Source organism: Anguilla anguilla, chromosome 7, assembly GCF_013347855.1.
Source record: "Anguilla anguilla isolate fAngAng1 chromosome 7, fAngAng1.pri, whole genome shotgun sequence".
Taxonomy (NCBI): Eukaryota; Metazoa; Chordata; class Actinopteri; order Anguilliformes; family Anguillidae; genus Anguilla; species Anguilla anguilla.
The window spans coordinates 9,904,946-9,920,038 of record NC_049207.1 but is presented as its reverse complement, the minus strand read 5'-3'; the positions used below and the strand labels follow the sequence as shown (position 1 = coordinate 9,920,038).

Sequence of the window (15,093 nt, the reverse complement as noted above, 5' to 3'; positions counted from 1 at the left end):
AGCAGCGCTCGAGCGGAGGATTACAGCGCGGCTAAGCGGCCAGTGACAGAGAGAGGAAGAGTTCAGAGGAGGACGAGGCACGCGGGTGTCTCTCATATAAGAGTCTCCAGTGAGTGTTACCAGTGTACTGCGTACAGGGAGACCCACATGGGTCAGGCGCCCCTCCAGCTGAGAGCAAACAGGGCTCCACTCTGAGCCAGCATGGAGAACAGCTCCAGAGAACGGCCGAGTGGATCAGCTCGCTAACCTTTCCATCCGCTAAAGCGTTCAGCAGGGTCCAGCGACATACAGTATGAGGTGTCTGCGTTCCATGGACGTTCCCATTAGTCAACGCCGGCATGGTGGACAACAAACATGCACCATAACACCCATTCTAGACATCCAGGGGGCCCTCAATGGCTTATGACCCCATGCAAATCATTTACCCTGGTGTCAAACAACACTGTACCCACAACACTGATTCCACATTTGAAAATGGGCACCCTTCAAAAAGGGAGTGAAGAATTCATTCTAGCATTCTTTTCATTACCAGCAGTGATTGCTACATAAGAATTAGAAAGTTCAGATAAGAACATTCTATTGACACATTTGTGAACTGACACCACAAAGGGTTGCAGGAGACTGAACCAGAGCCAGCAGCCTGTGCTGGCCAGAGGGGCGACTTCGGGGGGCCAGCCGATTCCGTGCCAGGGATCACCTGACCGTGTCCGAACGGCACCTTATTTTTCAAACCCCTCTCCCCCTCGCCTCTCCATCACTCAGCCTCAAATCTCACTCCACCGCAGTTCAGCAGCATAAGCCAGGTAAAGGGGGGGGGGGGGACTTAGGCACAGCTCAAATCATCCAACGCCTGACTGCTTTCACAACCAGAGATACAGCTCAAAAGAGGCCCTGGGAAGAGATGAATGGGATCTTCTATGACTGGAGTATTGTTTTGAAATGCCACCCGGTGGCAGATAAATGGAGAGACATTCCAGCCCGAGGCTACAGCTCTGCACACGGCCGTGTTCATTAGCAACATAATAAAAAGACAGATGCATAGAGGGCTGTGTGGATGGCTCTTTGCTCGCACTGTACTATAGCAGAGCACATGAGCACTCATCATCTTGACCATATAAGGGTTCACTGCAAACCTCTGATCTACACACAGCTATACCATACACAGCAAGCCGCCGCCTATTTTCTTTTCCATCACTTGTTATTGGCTGTCAATCATTTTTTTCGGCTGCAGGTACTAACACCTCCCAGTGCTGAATAAATAAACTCTCAAAGCAGTTATCTGAAAATATACTTGACTTGTGTGAAATGTTATGATTCCGGCAAATACTTCTATTACAGGCTGCTGTGAGGCTTATTTTTCTTCAAATCCTTATTTCCTTTATGCCACGGAAACATATGAGCCTCTCACAATACAATCAACATTGCAAATATCACTGCAAAAAGACAAAGGGCTTCACAAACAAGTCCCTCGTGCCAAGAAATCTCTAATTACTGCTCTCCCTTACACTGTAGTAAAAAAAATAAAATAAATAAAAAAATAAGAACATGAATCACTTGCTTAGCATATATCATGTATTCATATTGGAGCGACAGATTGGAACTCGTCCAACGCGTGGTCATGGATTTCAAACGGTCGTCTGAACGGTGAGCGCCGGTGCTAATGACCATTTTCTGCTTAACGCGTTAAACGCGAGACGGCCTCAAAGTCCGCTAAGCAGGGGCAGCGCTGTGGGGTTTGCAAGGCTTATAAAAAAAATAAAATAAAATTAGAAAAGAAAAAAAAAAGGCGGACATTTCAGCCTTTCAAGTCATGGTTCAAAGGCTGGCGATACGGACCGTGGCTCTCCCTAAATCAAACCATTAAAACTGCTAAGGAGCACATTGATTTTCCTCCTTTTTCGCTTTTTTTCCCCTTTTTTATTCGCCAGTCCGTTTCTATCCACTTTTAAACCTGTTTAAATGGGATTCAGTACGGACCTGGGACGCAGATGTGTTCTGAGGAGAAAAACTAAATAAATAAATAAATAAATAAATAAGAACAGCGGTGCCTAACTTCCAAACAAGACTGCGCCTGTCCCCTCCCCCTTAGTTATTGAACACACAGGGAACCAATCACAGGGACCGAATGAGAAGAGTCCGTCCGAGCGTCTGAGCGCAGTGCCGGGGCTGGAGAAACAGCGCCTCCCGCTGGCCAGGGCAGAGACGCGGCTGTGCGCCGGACGGCCCGGGCCAAAGGGGACGGTAATTGATTTTGACAGGCGAGCGTTTTCTCCGAGGGGGGCGGGCGGGGGGGGGGGAGCGGGGACAGATGGCAGGTCAGGAGCCCTTTCCCGTGGGGCGGGGCAGCGACAGGTAAAGGGCCTGACGGGTACGGGACGCGTCGCGGCGGGGCGGCTTGTAACGGTGAAACCCCCCCCCACGGTGGTTCAGACGGCAGACGCCTGACCGCTGACCGGAGGGTTGCGGGTTCAAACCCCCAGCGAGATCAGGCTAGCTCTTGGGCGGATGTGCAAGCCTCTTCACCTGGGCTTGAAAAGTGGAAAAACAAACACTGCCCGCTCTCGTGCATCTCCACACACAAGCATGGATACCAGTCTCAACGTTTGTGCTCGAAGCAACTTTGGGCTTGAAGGGCAACTTTGGTTTCACGTAGCCTGTGGAATATAAGAGGACCTATTATGCCAATGCTCAAACAAATATAAACATTTTATTGTAGTGTTCCACTTATTCTTGCCTTTGAATTCCATATACGGATTCCCATGATTCCTAGCAAGCCCAGGTGGGGATAAATATGAGTACTCACTCCTCAACAGATGAGCCTTCTCCTGTGATCAGGCTTACGGCCTAAACCGTTTGATAGCCAGCGACGCCCCTCCCTCCCTCCCTCCCTCCCTCCTGCACCCATGACCACACAGCCAGCTGACTGGCTGCTAACTCTCCTATTTCCCCATGCTCATTTTATTATGCTGTGTCTCCAAGGGACTGACGTGAGAGGTAAAATCCCCCCCCCCCCTTCCCGTGTCTCTCTTTATTGACTTTATTGAGTGTAAATATGAGGGCCTCGATGTTGCGTGCAGGAGTCGCATTTCTCCCCGCGAAACGCTACATGCCTACAGCGCACGGCTGCATCACGCTTCAGTCACAGCACGGGAAGTCAGTGGAGATAACAAGGCCCGAGACGCAGGCCTGTCTCCAGCCCACGGATCGGTTTGGCCAGCTCAGCGCGGGACTCGCTGCGACGCGATAAACAAACACGCTAATGAGAGCCCATCAGCCGCGCGACGTCAGCGCTAAATGCCAGCCGAGCCTGACATTCGCCTGTACGAGACCGGGCGTGACCCACAACCCGGGGGGAGGGGTATTCTGGGCCCAGATGACCCCGTGGTGGTGCAGAACCATCTGAGGACCACGGCCTTTTCCTTTTTTTGGGAGCTCTCTCCATCTCGCCGGAAGGAGGATTTTCGTTCCCGTTCGGCGATGATGCGGGCGCCCAGACGGGCTTCCCGGAACGGGGCTGCCGAGGAGCGGCCCGAAGGCTCGCGAGAGGAAGTGAGGCGCGTAACAAAATCCGCGCGCGTCTCCGCGCCCTCGATTTATCGCACACTTCTGCCCCCGAAATTCACGCGCATGTGGTTCGGCTGAGTATCCTGAGTGACTCGCACGCGAGGCTCATTAAAGAACCGCTGCTTTACATTACGCAATGGCAGACGTGGGTTTCTTCGGAAGCACCACTTCAAACTGACAGCGCCCCCTGCTGGATGGTCATAGACAGTGGAGATCCTGAACTGTCTCGCAAATTAAAGCCAAAAGTCAAATCTGAAGCTTCTCAAAACTAAAGAGTCTGTCCTGAGCGTATTTTGCCCTGCTAGTTGCCTGTCCACCAATGTTTAATCACCACCAGTGTTTCCCCAAGCCACAAATTTTCCTTGGTGCACCATGGTATGTACATACATACAGTACATGCATACATACTGTATATACACGCGTATAAATATAGATATTCAGTATGTAGTCATCAAACCGTGAGGTTCGGGGGCTGCGCTAACTGAAGATGAATCATGTCAAAGTAAGCAGCGAGCGCGTGACGCGCTGTAATTAACACGCTGCAGATGAGCGCTCCAGCGGCGAGCGCCGCTAGCCTGCGAGCGCTCTCCCATTCAGCGTCAGCGCAGCCGTGGAAACCGCATCAAAGCACCGCACGGCTTCCCCGGCGAGGCCCCGCGCGGCGGGCGACAAAGGCGCAGCGTGACAGCCGTTCCAGACGACCCCCCCCTGCCCCCCAGCGCCCACCCGCCCTGCCCCCCCGCCAGGGAGCCTCCACGGCTCAGAGCCGCGTGCTAATCTGCGCTGTCTAATAACGCACACAGGAACTTCAGCTGCAGTCACTCTCCTTAAAGTTGTAGGGGTCCAAAACGCAGAGAAAAGAGCCAAAATACAGGAGGAAAAAAACACTGATATTCTGAGGTACTTTTCTTAAAGATTACAACAGGTAATGACTCAGACTTGAACCACAACAAAATATTCCTGTTTCTTTCAGCCAATTGTCTTTCGGTTTGTCTCTGGAGTAAAAGCGGGGGGCGGGGTTAGAGTGTGGCGACTACAGCGGAGGGGGCGTGTGTACTGCGCGTCAGCGCTGTCCCCCGCCCTGTGACTGACAGCCTGGTAGCTGCTCTGAACTTCACCCCGCAGTCAGAGAGAAGAGCTCATTTCCTCACACAATCACAGGTCACACAATCCCAGGCTTCACCCCGCCTCCCCCCTGCCCAAAAAAAAAAAAGGAAAAATCAATCTTCAATATAAACTTCACACGCTCAGAGGGAGCAGCGTGGGGCAGATAAAGCCCAACCCCTACCTTTGAACCGCACGCTATTTTTACTTCTCATCCAGATGCCTTCTCCGCCTCCATTGACAGATGAATCATCAGGATTATTACATTATTGCAGAAAGGGAGACAGAGACAAGACAATCCCCGCTCCGGCGATAGCTCTAACGGAAGACTCCGATCCACAGATCATTTCAAATCTTCCCATCAGCCGGAGCGGGGGGTGGGGGGGGGTGGGGTGGGGAGAGAGAGAAAAAAAGGCTATCCCGCGTATCAATTACCATAAATTCATCACCGCTCTCGGCAGGCATATGAACGGCGATAAAAACGGTCACGCTCGAACCGGGAGCCGGGAGAGCGGACGGCGGCGGTGCGGCGGGTAGAGGGGCGGGCCGCGGCAGACGCCGTAAATCAGGCGGCCGCGGACGCCGCGCTCCAGCGACTCCAGCGCGTACTCAACACACCGCACACACACACACACGGCCTTTTATACACAGCCTGCAGGCTGACCAGAGCGTCTGCACAGGGCTCAGACAGAGAGAGAGAGAGAGACTGGGCTCAGACAGAGAGAGAGAGAGACAGAGGGAGGGAGAGGGAGAGGGAGGGAGAGAGACAGGCCTCAGACAGAGAGAGAGCGAGAGCAACCGGGCTCAGACAGAGAGAGAATGAGAGGGAGGGAGACATAGAGAGAGAGCCAGGGCTCAGAGAGAGAGAGAGAGAGAGAGAGAGGGAGACAGAGAGTAGAAAAGGGTATAGAGAGGATGAAAGACAAAAGCAGATTGAGGCTGGAAGTGGGAGAGAGAGAAAGAGTAAAGACAGTAAGTAGGAATACGGGGAGAGAGAGACAGAAATAATGAGAAAGGAAGAGGTAGAAATGTCAGCAGAATGGGTCAGTCTAGTCTTACAGAAGAGGGCTAGCTCACTGAGCATGTGAAGTTAAGCTGGTTCATCCCTCTTGCAGGACAAAAAATCTCCCTCATTACAAAGGATCCGTTTATGGAGCAGGGTATTTACTGTGGAAGCTCAGGTTGAGAGACTTGCTCTGGGGCACAACTGCAGTGTCCGGCCAGGGAATGTTCTGGAAACAGGGCGGGTTCCTGAGCCGCTGGGCCGAGCTGGCGGCCGATGTAAAGAGCAGGGGCCGGGGTGGGGGGCAGAGGGGTCGTGCGCAGCTCCACAGTTACGCCCCAAACGCACGCCTCTACCCCGCCTCGCCCTCCAGGAAATTAGCAGGCCGTGGAAAAGGGGAGCGTCAGGGATGAGTGGAAGTCCTTGGAGAGCCGGGGGCGGGAGGGGGTGAAAGCGGGTAGGCGGGTGGGCGGGCGAGCGGGGAGGTGAGGAGAGGAGAGGAGAGGGGAGGAGCAGGAGAGCAGGTGGGCGGAGAGAGCGGGGGGGAGAGGGGGAGGGGGAGGGGCAGGGGGAGGGAGGGCGGCGCTGGACGGGCGCTCTGAAATGCCACGACAAAGTCACCTTACAGCAGCTGCTGCTGTCATTGCGTTAATGCAGCCGCGGAGACCCCCTGACCCGCGGAGCTAATGGCGAGGGCCGGGGGGGGGGGGGGGGGGCGAGGGCCGGGGGGGGGGGCAGGAGCCAGGGGACGCTCGGGGACACGCTCACCTGGAAGTCCTTCTCTTCCAGAATCTCCTTCCTCCAGCGCACCAGGAAGGCGGCGCACACGTACAGGTGAAAATGGGAGAACCCCTCCGGCTCGGCCTGCACGGGGAGAGAGAAAGGGGAGAGGAGAGGGGAGGAGAGGGGAGGGGAGGGGAGGAGGGGAGAGAGAGAGAGAGGAGAGGAGAGGAGGGGAGGGAGGAGAGAGGAGGGGAGGAGAGAGAGGAGAAAGGAGAGTAGAGGAGAGAGGGGAGGGGTGAGGGAAGGAGAGGAGAGGAGAGGGGAGGGGGTAGAGTAGAAAAGAGAAAGGAGGGGAGGGGAGAAGAGGAGAGGAGATTAAATTAAAGCAGTCAATTACACTGTTAATTCCCCTCACCTGGTTTCTTGGGTCTAAGTGGTTGCGAAATTTAAAGAGAAAACAAAAACCAGCAGACCCTGTGGTCCCAGGACCAAAACTGACTACCTCCGCATTAGTGTGCTCCAAAATCTTTTGAAATGCTTCTTGGAAAAAATGTTAGCATAGCGCCCTGTGAACACAGACAGGAACACACAAAACAGGGCTAATATGAACGTTAGCTGAACAGACCGGGCCTGGTCATGTTTTATCATTTCACTGAAACGGCAGGGCGAAGGCATCCTTTCCCCGGCACAATCAGCATGATGAAGGAGCCCCGGAGATTTGAAACGGACCCTCCGCACACTTCCACTCCCGCCGTTTCTTAAAGAACCGAGGACAAAAAAATAATTAAAAATCTTTCAGTTAAGTCTGACCTTTTGGGCTCTTTCCTCCGTTCCTCCATTTCCCTGTGAAGCAGGTGGGGGACCAGTTTACTGCTCGGAAATAAACGAGCGAAATGAAAGAGCAGTACGCCCCTTCCCCCCTCAGAAGACTGATCCGGGGACGATAATTAAAGGGGCGTTCCGTTCACGCTCGCCTGGGCAGGACACATGTTAGAGCGCTCAGAGTAATCCCTGTGTTCTAGCACAGCACACACAGGCGCTCAGCCCCACACAGCTCCCCAGCCCCACACAGCTACCCGTCCCGCACCTCCAAACACGTATCGTTTGAGACCGTCTCTGCTGTACGGGGCTCACTGTCTTACCAATACTTTACAAAAGTTCTTCAAAGTTCAGATTTTTTTTTTTTTTTTTTGAACCGTGTTGGGACGCGATGACTCATCGTAACCGGCGACGGAACGCCGGTGGGCGGATCCGGCCCGTCGTCGGGCTGCGTGGCGCCGCTAATCTCCGTGCACCCGCCGCAGACGATGCCCGGGAAAACGATCAAACATTCCCGCTCCGGCTCCCGCTCCCATTTGAATATTTATGGGAGCGCCGTCTGCGCAAACACCAGGGAGGCGTCCGCCCAATTTTCTGAGTAAACAGCCGAATTGAGGCGAAGAAAAGTCTCCGTCGATCCGCCGCCACCGCCGCCGCCGCCGCCGCCGCCCGTCCCGATGTTTCCAGTCGAGCGGCGCGTTTAAAGGCGAGGCTTTAGAATATAATTAAATAAAAGGGAAGAGCATTAAATATTGAGAAAGCGCGACGGGGCTCGATGGCTGCGTTCAGTTAACATCCGTTAACAAGCTGGCGTAGCTCTACCAGGAGGCCTGCTGTAGTTGAGGGCGGCGTTCCTGTCACAGGAAAGGGAAACGCACAGCCCGTCAGGGCCTCTGCACTCTCAGACGGTCTTCCTGTTGGGCTCACGGTACAAACCGCCATCTTCCATAGGCTCATCGCTGGCCACACGATGCAGCCGATTAGCCTTCTGCAGTGCAGTGCAGGCAGGCCACGGCTAACACTGTTAGATTCAAGCCTCACAGCAGTATTAAAGCCTATACAGTGATACAGTGATAGAGTCTGTGCGTGTGTGTGTGTGTGTGTGTGCGTGTGGGAGAAAGAGTGCATGAGTGCACGTGTGCATGTGAGCGTGTGTGTAAAAAACAGTGTGCGAATGTGTGTGTGTGCGTGCATACGTGCGCGTGTGCATACGTATGTCTGTAAGTGTGCGTGTTGACTGCGCACATATCCGTGTGTGAGTGATCACGTGTCACGCGTGCCTCCGGGTGATCTGGACTGTACAGTCCAGTCCCTCAGTACTGCTGTGTTCCCCTGAGTGGCCTTCAAAGAGATCGTTACTCCACTCCTCCCCAACCCCGGCTGAAAAAATGAGTCCACTGTTCTCATGTGGAGTTCACACCACCTCCCTTTTCACTCAGCACCAGGACAGAAAGCAACAACGTCATCCGATGAAACTGCGCTTTTGTGGTATTACCCCTGACCTCCAGGCAAATACCAACCAACAAACCGAAAACGCAGCTTCGCATCGCTAGCCATCACTATAACAACAGTAGTTACAATGTAATTACAGAAGTCAAACAACAACAGTCAAACTAATACAGAGCGCTACAAGAAGCCGCTAGGTCACAAAATGAAGCCCCGCAGTCCACTGTGAGCTAATGGGAGCTGATATTGAGGGCTGAGGCTGAAAGCTTTAGTCTGAATCGGCTCCTGTGAAGTTTCAGGCTCCAAATGAGTGCAGCAGCTTCGCAGCGTTCCAGAGGCGGGAGGCAGTGAGTAAACACGGATAATTGGGAGGCGAGAAAATGGCGGTCTCGCAGTTCACCCACAAAACGGAGCGGGGACAGGGCACGTTTGGCAATGCCCGACCCCCTGGACTCCTCTCATCCGGAGTGCCAGAGCCCGGTCAGCTCACTCCCCTCTCCTCTGACCTCCGACCTCTGCGCGAGAACGAGAGATGTTGTGTCTAATCGCGCTCCAACGCCACTCCGCGTATCGCATTTGGAACGGGCTAAACAGCTTCCCTCATGCATCATTTTAATTATTTTTCCCAGAGTTCCCTTGGGGGGGGGCGGGGGGGGGTAGGGTTGGGGGGGGCAAGACGGGGACTTAATTAATGGGCACAATAAAAAGGAAAAGGCGCCGGCCCCCTTTTCCCAGCTTTCCAAAAAGCGGCCCCGTTTCCTTGGCCCCAAACTCGTGTCCAACAGAGACGGGCTCCAGGGTGACACCATTAGCCCCTCAATAACGAAAAAGAGCAGAGCGAGGACTGCAGAGGAATGGATACTGCGGCCTAAGCTCCCACCTCCAGCCCAGGAACCCCCGGCTCCCCGTGCCTTCACACTGCAGAGTGAGTGTGGGTATAACGGAGTGTGTGTGTGTGTGTGTGTGTGTGTGTGTGTGTGTGTGTGTGTGTGTGGTGCGCTCATTAGAAGAGCCCTTCACATGCAGGCCCTCACACACCAACGCTGCCGCAGAACCTCCCTCGGCTTTCAGACTGCCCCACACGCGGGCCCAAACCTAATTAAAACCAAACGCGGGTCCCTTCTGTAATCACTCTCACACGAACAGGACGTTTAGAGCAGCGATAGGAGGGTGCGGTCTCATACACTCCACGATAGGTGGACCTGCAACTGTCCGTCAGTCGTGCTTCGACCAATCAGGAGGTCCCGTGCCACGCATTAAAGCCGAATGGGTTGGTTTAAGTCGGCGGGTGGCTGGCAGAAAAGGTAGGTTGTCTCACATCTGTTTTAGTTTCACAAAGCCTCGTCTTTCGGTCCGCAACACAAAAATGACACACGGTCCCAGTATATTCACTGTCTCATAAAGGAGCAGGACAGCGCGCGGTATACAACGCCAGCCCCATTACACTTTTATGACCCGTGCTGAATCACCCCCGCTCACGCCGGTCACAGAGCACAGACAGGTGGCTGCGGCTGGATGACTAAGCCGTATGATATAAGAGTCTGGCTGCAGGTACGTTCGAGTACAGTGCAGTTGCTCGGACACACAGTAGGAACAGAAACATACTGAGATCTACCACAGAAAATCCATTCCATTCCAAATAAACAAAATAAATAAATAAAAGTGTGTTTATTTTTCCTTCATTGACCCCCTTCAGCCCTGTGTGCGCCTGTAGACCGGTCTGATAGCTGAATCAGAGGCACGCTGTTCAGAGATGGACAAGAAGTGGTGTTACTGGGGTGAGGAGGGAGGTCATCTAAATTGGTTTAATAAGAACTCTCTTGCAAAATGGCTGCCGGGTGTCAGTGATGTATATTAGTGGGGAGGTGGGAAACCTCCAGCCACAGCTTCAGCGTGAAGCGCTTGCAGATCATGAGCGGTGCTGTACAAACGCAATCCGTCATGATCAGTGACAGGGGCAGCGGCGGCGGGGGGCCTGGTGATGACAGGAGCGCGGTCTGCCGTGAGAGCCCACAGACGGAGGAACAGGAGCAGACGGACGTGTGGACACGGGCACTCTTTAGCGGGGTTAGCGAACGGAGGCTGAGAAAAGGAGGAGGGGGGGGGGGGCGCGGGAGCCGTTCGGCGGGTCGAAAAGCAGGGAAACCCCCCGGCTGGTCTCCCGCGCAGCCAGTCACCCGGAGCAATGAAAGAGGGATGAGAGGGAGGAGAGGGAAGAGAGGGATGAGAGGGAAGAGAGGGAAGAGGCTGAGTGGAGCGGGGCCGCCGGCGGAGAAGTGACGGGATCGCTCTCGGAGGGTTGCCGCGGGAGACGGCTGCCTATTGGCGTAACCCCGCGGGCTTCATCAGAGTGGCTGACGAGCGTGCATGCGTGTATGGGTGTGTCTGTGTGTGTGTGTGTGTGTGAGTGAGTGTGTGTGTTCACGTGTCTGTCTGTCTGTGGGTGTGTGTGTGGGTGAGGGTGTGAAAAGAGAGAGAGAAAGAGAAAAAGTTAAAGTGAGTATTTCTGCGTGAGTGTAAGTGACAGGGTTTGTCTGGGCCTGGGAGTGGTGCAGTGAATGTAGATACAGCGTTTGGGTGCGTTTAAGACACAAAGGGTGTTTGAGAATATGTCAGTGTGTGGGTGTGGGTGCGGGTGCAGGGCTGCACGTGCCAGTGTGTGTACTTAGTATGTATCTTAGTTCTGCAGTGCTTCTCTCCGGGGCCTGGCTCTGGGAGTGCGCTGATAAATTGCTGCGATCTTCGGGGACTGTGGGACCGACCAACCTGAAACAGCGATTGCCCCCCTGCCAGGCAGACGGTGCGCTATCTCCCCACACGTAATCTGCTTTGTTTCCCTTCCCCGCGCAAGGTAATCATTTTAATTACAGCCACCAAAATCTCATTATAAAAAAAGGTTTTATCAAATAATGTGACCATGTAAAACAGGTAAAAGAAACAGCAGTTTCAAGGAAATAATGATTTCTTCCCCCGGCACGTTGTTGACAGGGCAATGCCGGAGGAGCCGGGCGGCACTGTTAAACCGCTGGCAAATATTCCCCCATTGCTCGAGAGAAAAATCGCCCTGTTTCAAACTTTAACTGCCGCGCTGTCTCCTTCTGAGGTTCACACGCAGGCATCTCCGTTTGATCTTCGATGAAGATCTTTCCCTCCTTTTTTTTAGCGGACGTGGACGTGATCGAAACTGAATTCCACAAAAGCAGACAGAACAAACACATTTAATATCGTCCATTTTACCCACTGTAACACTGAATGCCCGCCTCAAGACCAGGACAACCAATCAGCTGTAGACTTGAGGCAACCTCGAGACACCACGGCAACAGAATATTTAAGTACAGTAGTAAAAACTGCTATGTGTAGCTTTTTGATGTTCAGATTCAGCCTGTTCAGTGTGGTAATAGGAATTATACCCAAAGTTATATGTATGATTTATGCGTGTAGGGCCATTTAATATACAGATTAACAAGCCATGTAACACGTACGGTAACATGTTGGGTGATTGTATATAGAGATTCAGCCCTGTTCAACTTGATCATAGGACACATGCCCAAAGCTGAGTGTTCCACCATTTTATATAGTCTCATTCTGTTCAAAGTGAATCTAGAAGTACCAAATCTACGTTCAAAGCCCTGTGTGCGAGTCCATTTCACATACAGATTCTGCCTGTTCAAAGTGATTATAGGACGCATAGAAGCTCTGTGCGTTGGGGCCATTTCATATACAGATTCATATTGTTTATAGGATGTTTGCCATGGCAACAGGCTATATGCAGGGCTATTTTATACACAAGCACAGCTTTTTAAAGTGAATCACGGCACGCCGTGAGCACTCAAGGCCCCGGCGTACCGCCCAGTCGCTATGTCCTTCGCACGCCGGGCAGGGTGCCGGATAAGGGGGGGGGGGGGGGGGGGGATGAAATATTGATGTTTGGGGCTGCACTCCTGACTCCAGATCACTTCTGCTGGGGATTGACTTTCTGTGTCAGAAAACATCAGGTAATCATTAGGTCGGCCCCAGGGGGGAGGGGCCGGGGGAGGGAGGAGGAGGTCGCGGGTTCAAGTCCCAGGCGACGCCGCCGCTGCTTTGTCCTCGAGCAAGGAGCTTTACCGGCGCTGGCCCCGCGGGGCGAGGAAGGAGGGGCCGCTGTGTGTCAGTTACAGTTCACAGCTGCTGTAACACAGTCAATACTCAGCGCCGCCAATAATAACAGAAATATTAATAGCGCGATGCCACATCGAAGTTCGCAGTGCGAACGAGGAGGGATCGAGAATGATGTCACTGCTGACTAACTCTATACCGTCTGTAGGGGGTTAAAGCACACAGTGGTTCCGGATCAGGGTTTTGGTGTACGGACATCCGACAGGTAGAAGAAGAACAATGCCCACTTTTATTTATTTACTCATTTACTAATTAATTTATCGAGCTAGTTTTCATCCGTAGTCCCAGAGCAGGGAAAATAACACTTGAGAACATCACCTGTCTTTTTTCCCCCACATTCTAAACGGGCTCAGAAGCCACTCGGGCAGCCGTTGGGAGAAGCCGGCCCGAAGGCTGACACAAAGTCTATTTATAATTAAGGCCGAGGTTATTTAACTCTCCTCCTTTCCTGGGGCGAGCCCTTATCGCAGGACGGAGGGAGAGGCAGAGCATTGTGGGAAGGCGGCTCGCAGCGGTCCTGCCGGATCCCGCTATCCCAGACCCGCAGCTGCCGGTCCCGTTCTCGCGCGGTTCGGGACGGGGGGGGAAACTCCCGCTCTTAACGGCCCCTGTAAAAGCCTGACACTAAAAGCCCTTGTTAATTTCATGCTCTGCCTAATATGGATTATTCTAATTCCGGGCTGACAGGGGTTGAGAGGGGGAGGCGAGGTGGGAGGAAGTCGGGGTGAGAGGGGGGGCGGGGTTAGGGGGCGGAGGAGGAAGTTGAGGGTCAGGCGATGATGGCGGGGAGAGTCATGGCGGAGGGGGGGTGTGGGGTTGGGGGGGATGGGGGGGTCAGCGCTTTGTTGCCGGTGGTAAAGGTGCCCCCCACCCCCCCCTCCTCCGCACTGCTGCTACTTGACTTCAATCAGCCTCAAAGCCCTTTTATTCTGTTATCACATCAGTGCTGGAGTACAGATGCCAAGGATTCAATAGGCCTGGTGAGGAACAGCACTCCCACCAGAGGAATATCAATGAGCCCCTCCACCCCTCGGCTCCCTCCCCTCTCCCCCCCCCCCCCCCCCCCCCACCCCCCCTTAACTCCTAAAGTGTTGGGGGCAGAACGGAGCTCTCGTTTGGCCTGCGCAAGGACGTCTATGCTACCTGAACGTAGCTGGGCCCGGTCCAGGAATCTTGGGGGGTTTTTTTTTGGTCTGACACCCAACCTTATCCGCACAGTCGATGCGAAGCGTCTGACCTTATTCAGGAACCCGAGCTGCAGCGCGAATGGCGGTTAAATGTCGAGCTCATTTCCTGTGACTCTCACAGGTCGCGCGCGTGGTGTCATGTGACCAGCGTGGCCAGGACGGGGACGAGCGCTGGACGCTCGCGTCAGCTCACCGCGCCAGAAGACACTCGTGAGTTCAGCGATGCGTGTAAAAAGCTCTGAAGCACCCTCGAAATGAACTCTGAGGAGTTCTTTAACAACTGCATTTATGGAGGAATTGAAAAAGAAAAAGCATGCCTACACAATAAGAATGATTTTATCATAATAATGTCATTAGTGGTTCTAGCAGGAGCATCAGTCATGGAGCCATCATAGAACTGCTAGAAGTAGTCATAATCAATTTTCCTGGTAATAACCAGCTGCTTACGATGGGAAAATGACATAATTTACCTAATTATAAATAATAGAATTATGCACGTATACTTGGGCTAAGTAACATTTTCAATGGTACATTTGTGAGCAGAGAATTTCCAGCTTCGCCCGAGAGCAGTGCTTACAGCCTCTGGGTCAATTAGCTTGCCGGTCGATTACAACATAAACTAGGCGTATATTTCATAGCCAACACGGCATTACTGCAGCTCAGGGAAAAGACACTTGTTGCAATGAAATAAATGTTAAACACACACGCAGGCACGCATGTGCGCACACACACACACACATGCACACACACAGGCTCGTGCCAGCGTACACACACACACACGCACGCACGCGCACACACACACACACACACACACACACATAGGTCAGCGGTGAGAAAAGCAGATCCGTAATCAGCGCGAGCGGGGGGGGGGGGGGGGGGGGGGAAGTAAATCTCGGAGTGCCTCTAATCCCCGGAAGTGCGGATGGATGGGCGCGTGTAAGCACCTGAGGGGAGGGCTGTGTGTGTGCGTGTGTGTGTGTGTGCGTGTGCGTGTGTGTGTGCGGGTGTGTGTGTGTGCGCGGGGGGGGAGGGGGGGTTGCTGATGTGCGATAAGGCGGGGGACGCGGGAGCGCCGCGCGCTGAATTAGC

At 53.5% G+C, this 15,093-nt stretch overlaps 1 protein-coding gene across 2 annotated transcripts in view; it reads right to left on the bottom strand.

The window, feature by feature from the left end:
- The window catches only part of tbc1d22a (TBC1 domain family, member 22a), a 142,146-nt gene that overhangs the window by 16,762 nt on the left and 110,291 nt on the right, over positions 1 to 15,093 (bottom strand). For both annotated transcript variants that reach the window (XM_035427162.1, XM_035427161.1), the window contains exon 12: positions 6,440 to 6,535. In XM_035427162.1, the coding sequence (XP_035283053.1) occupies positions 6,440 to 6,535 (96 nt within the window). The remainder of the gene's footprint in view (positions 1 to 6,439; positions 6,536 to 15,093) is intronic.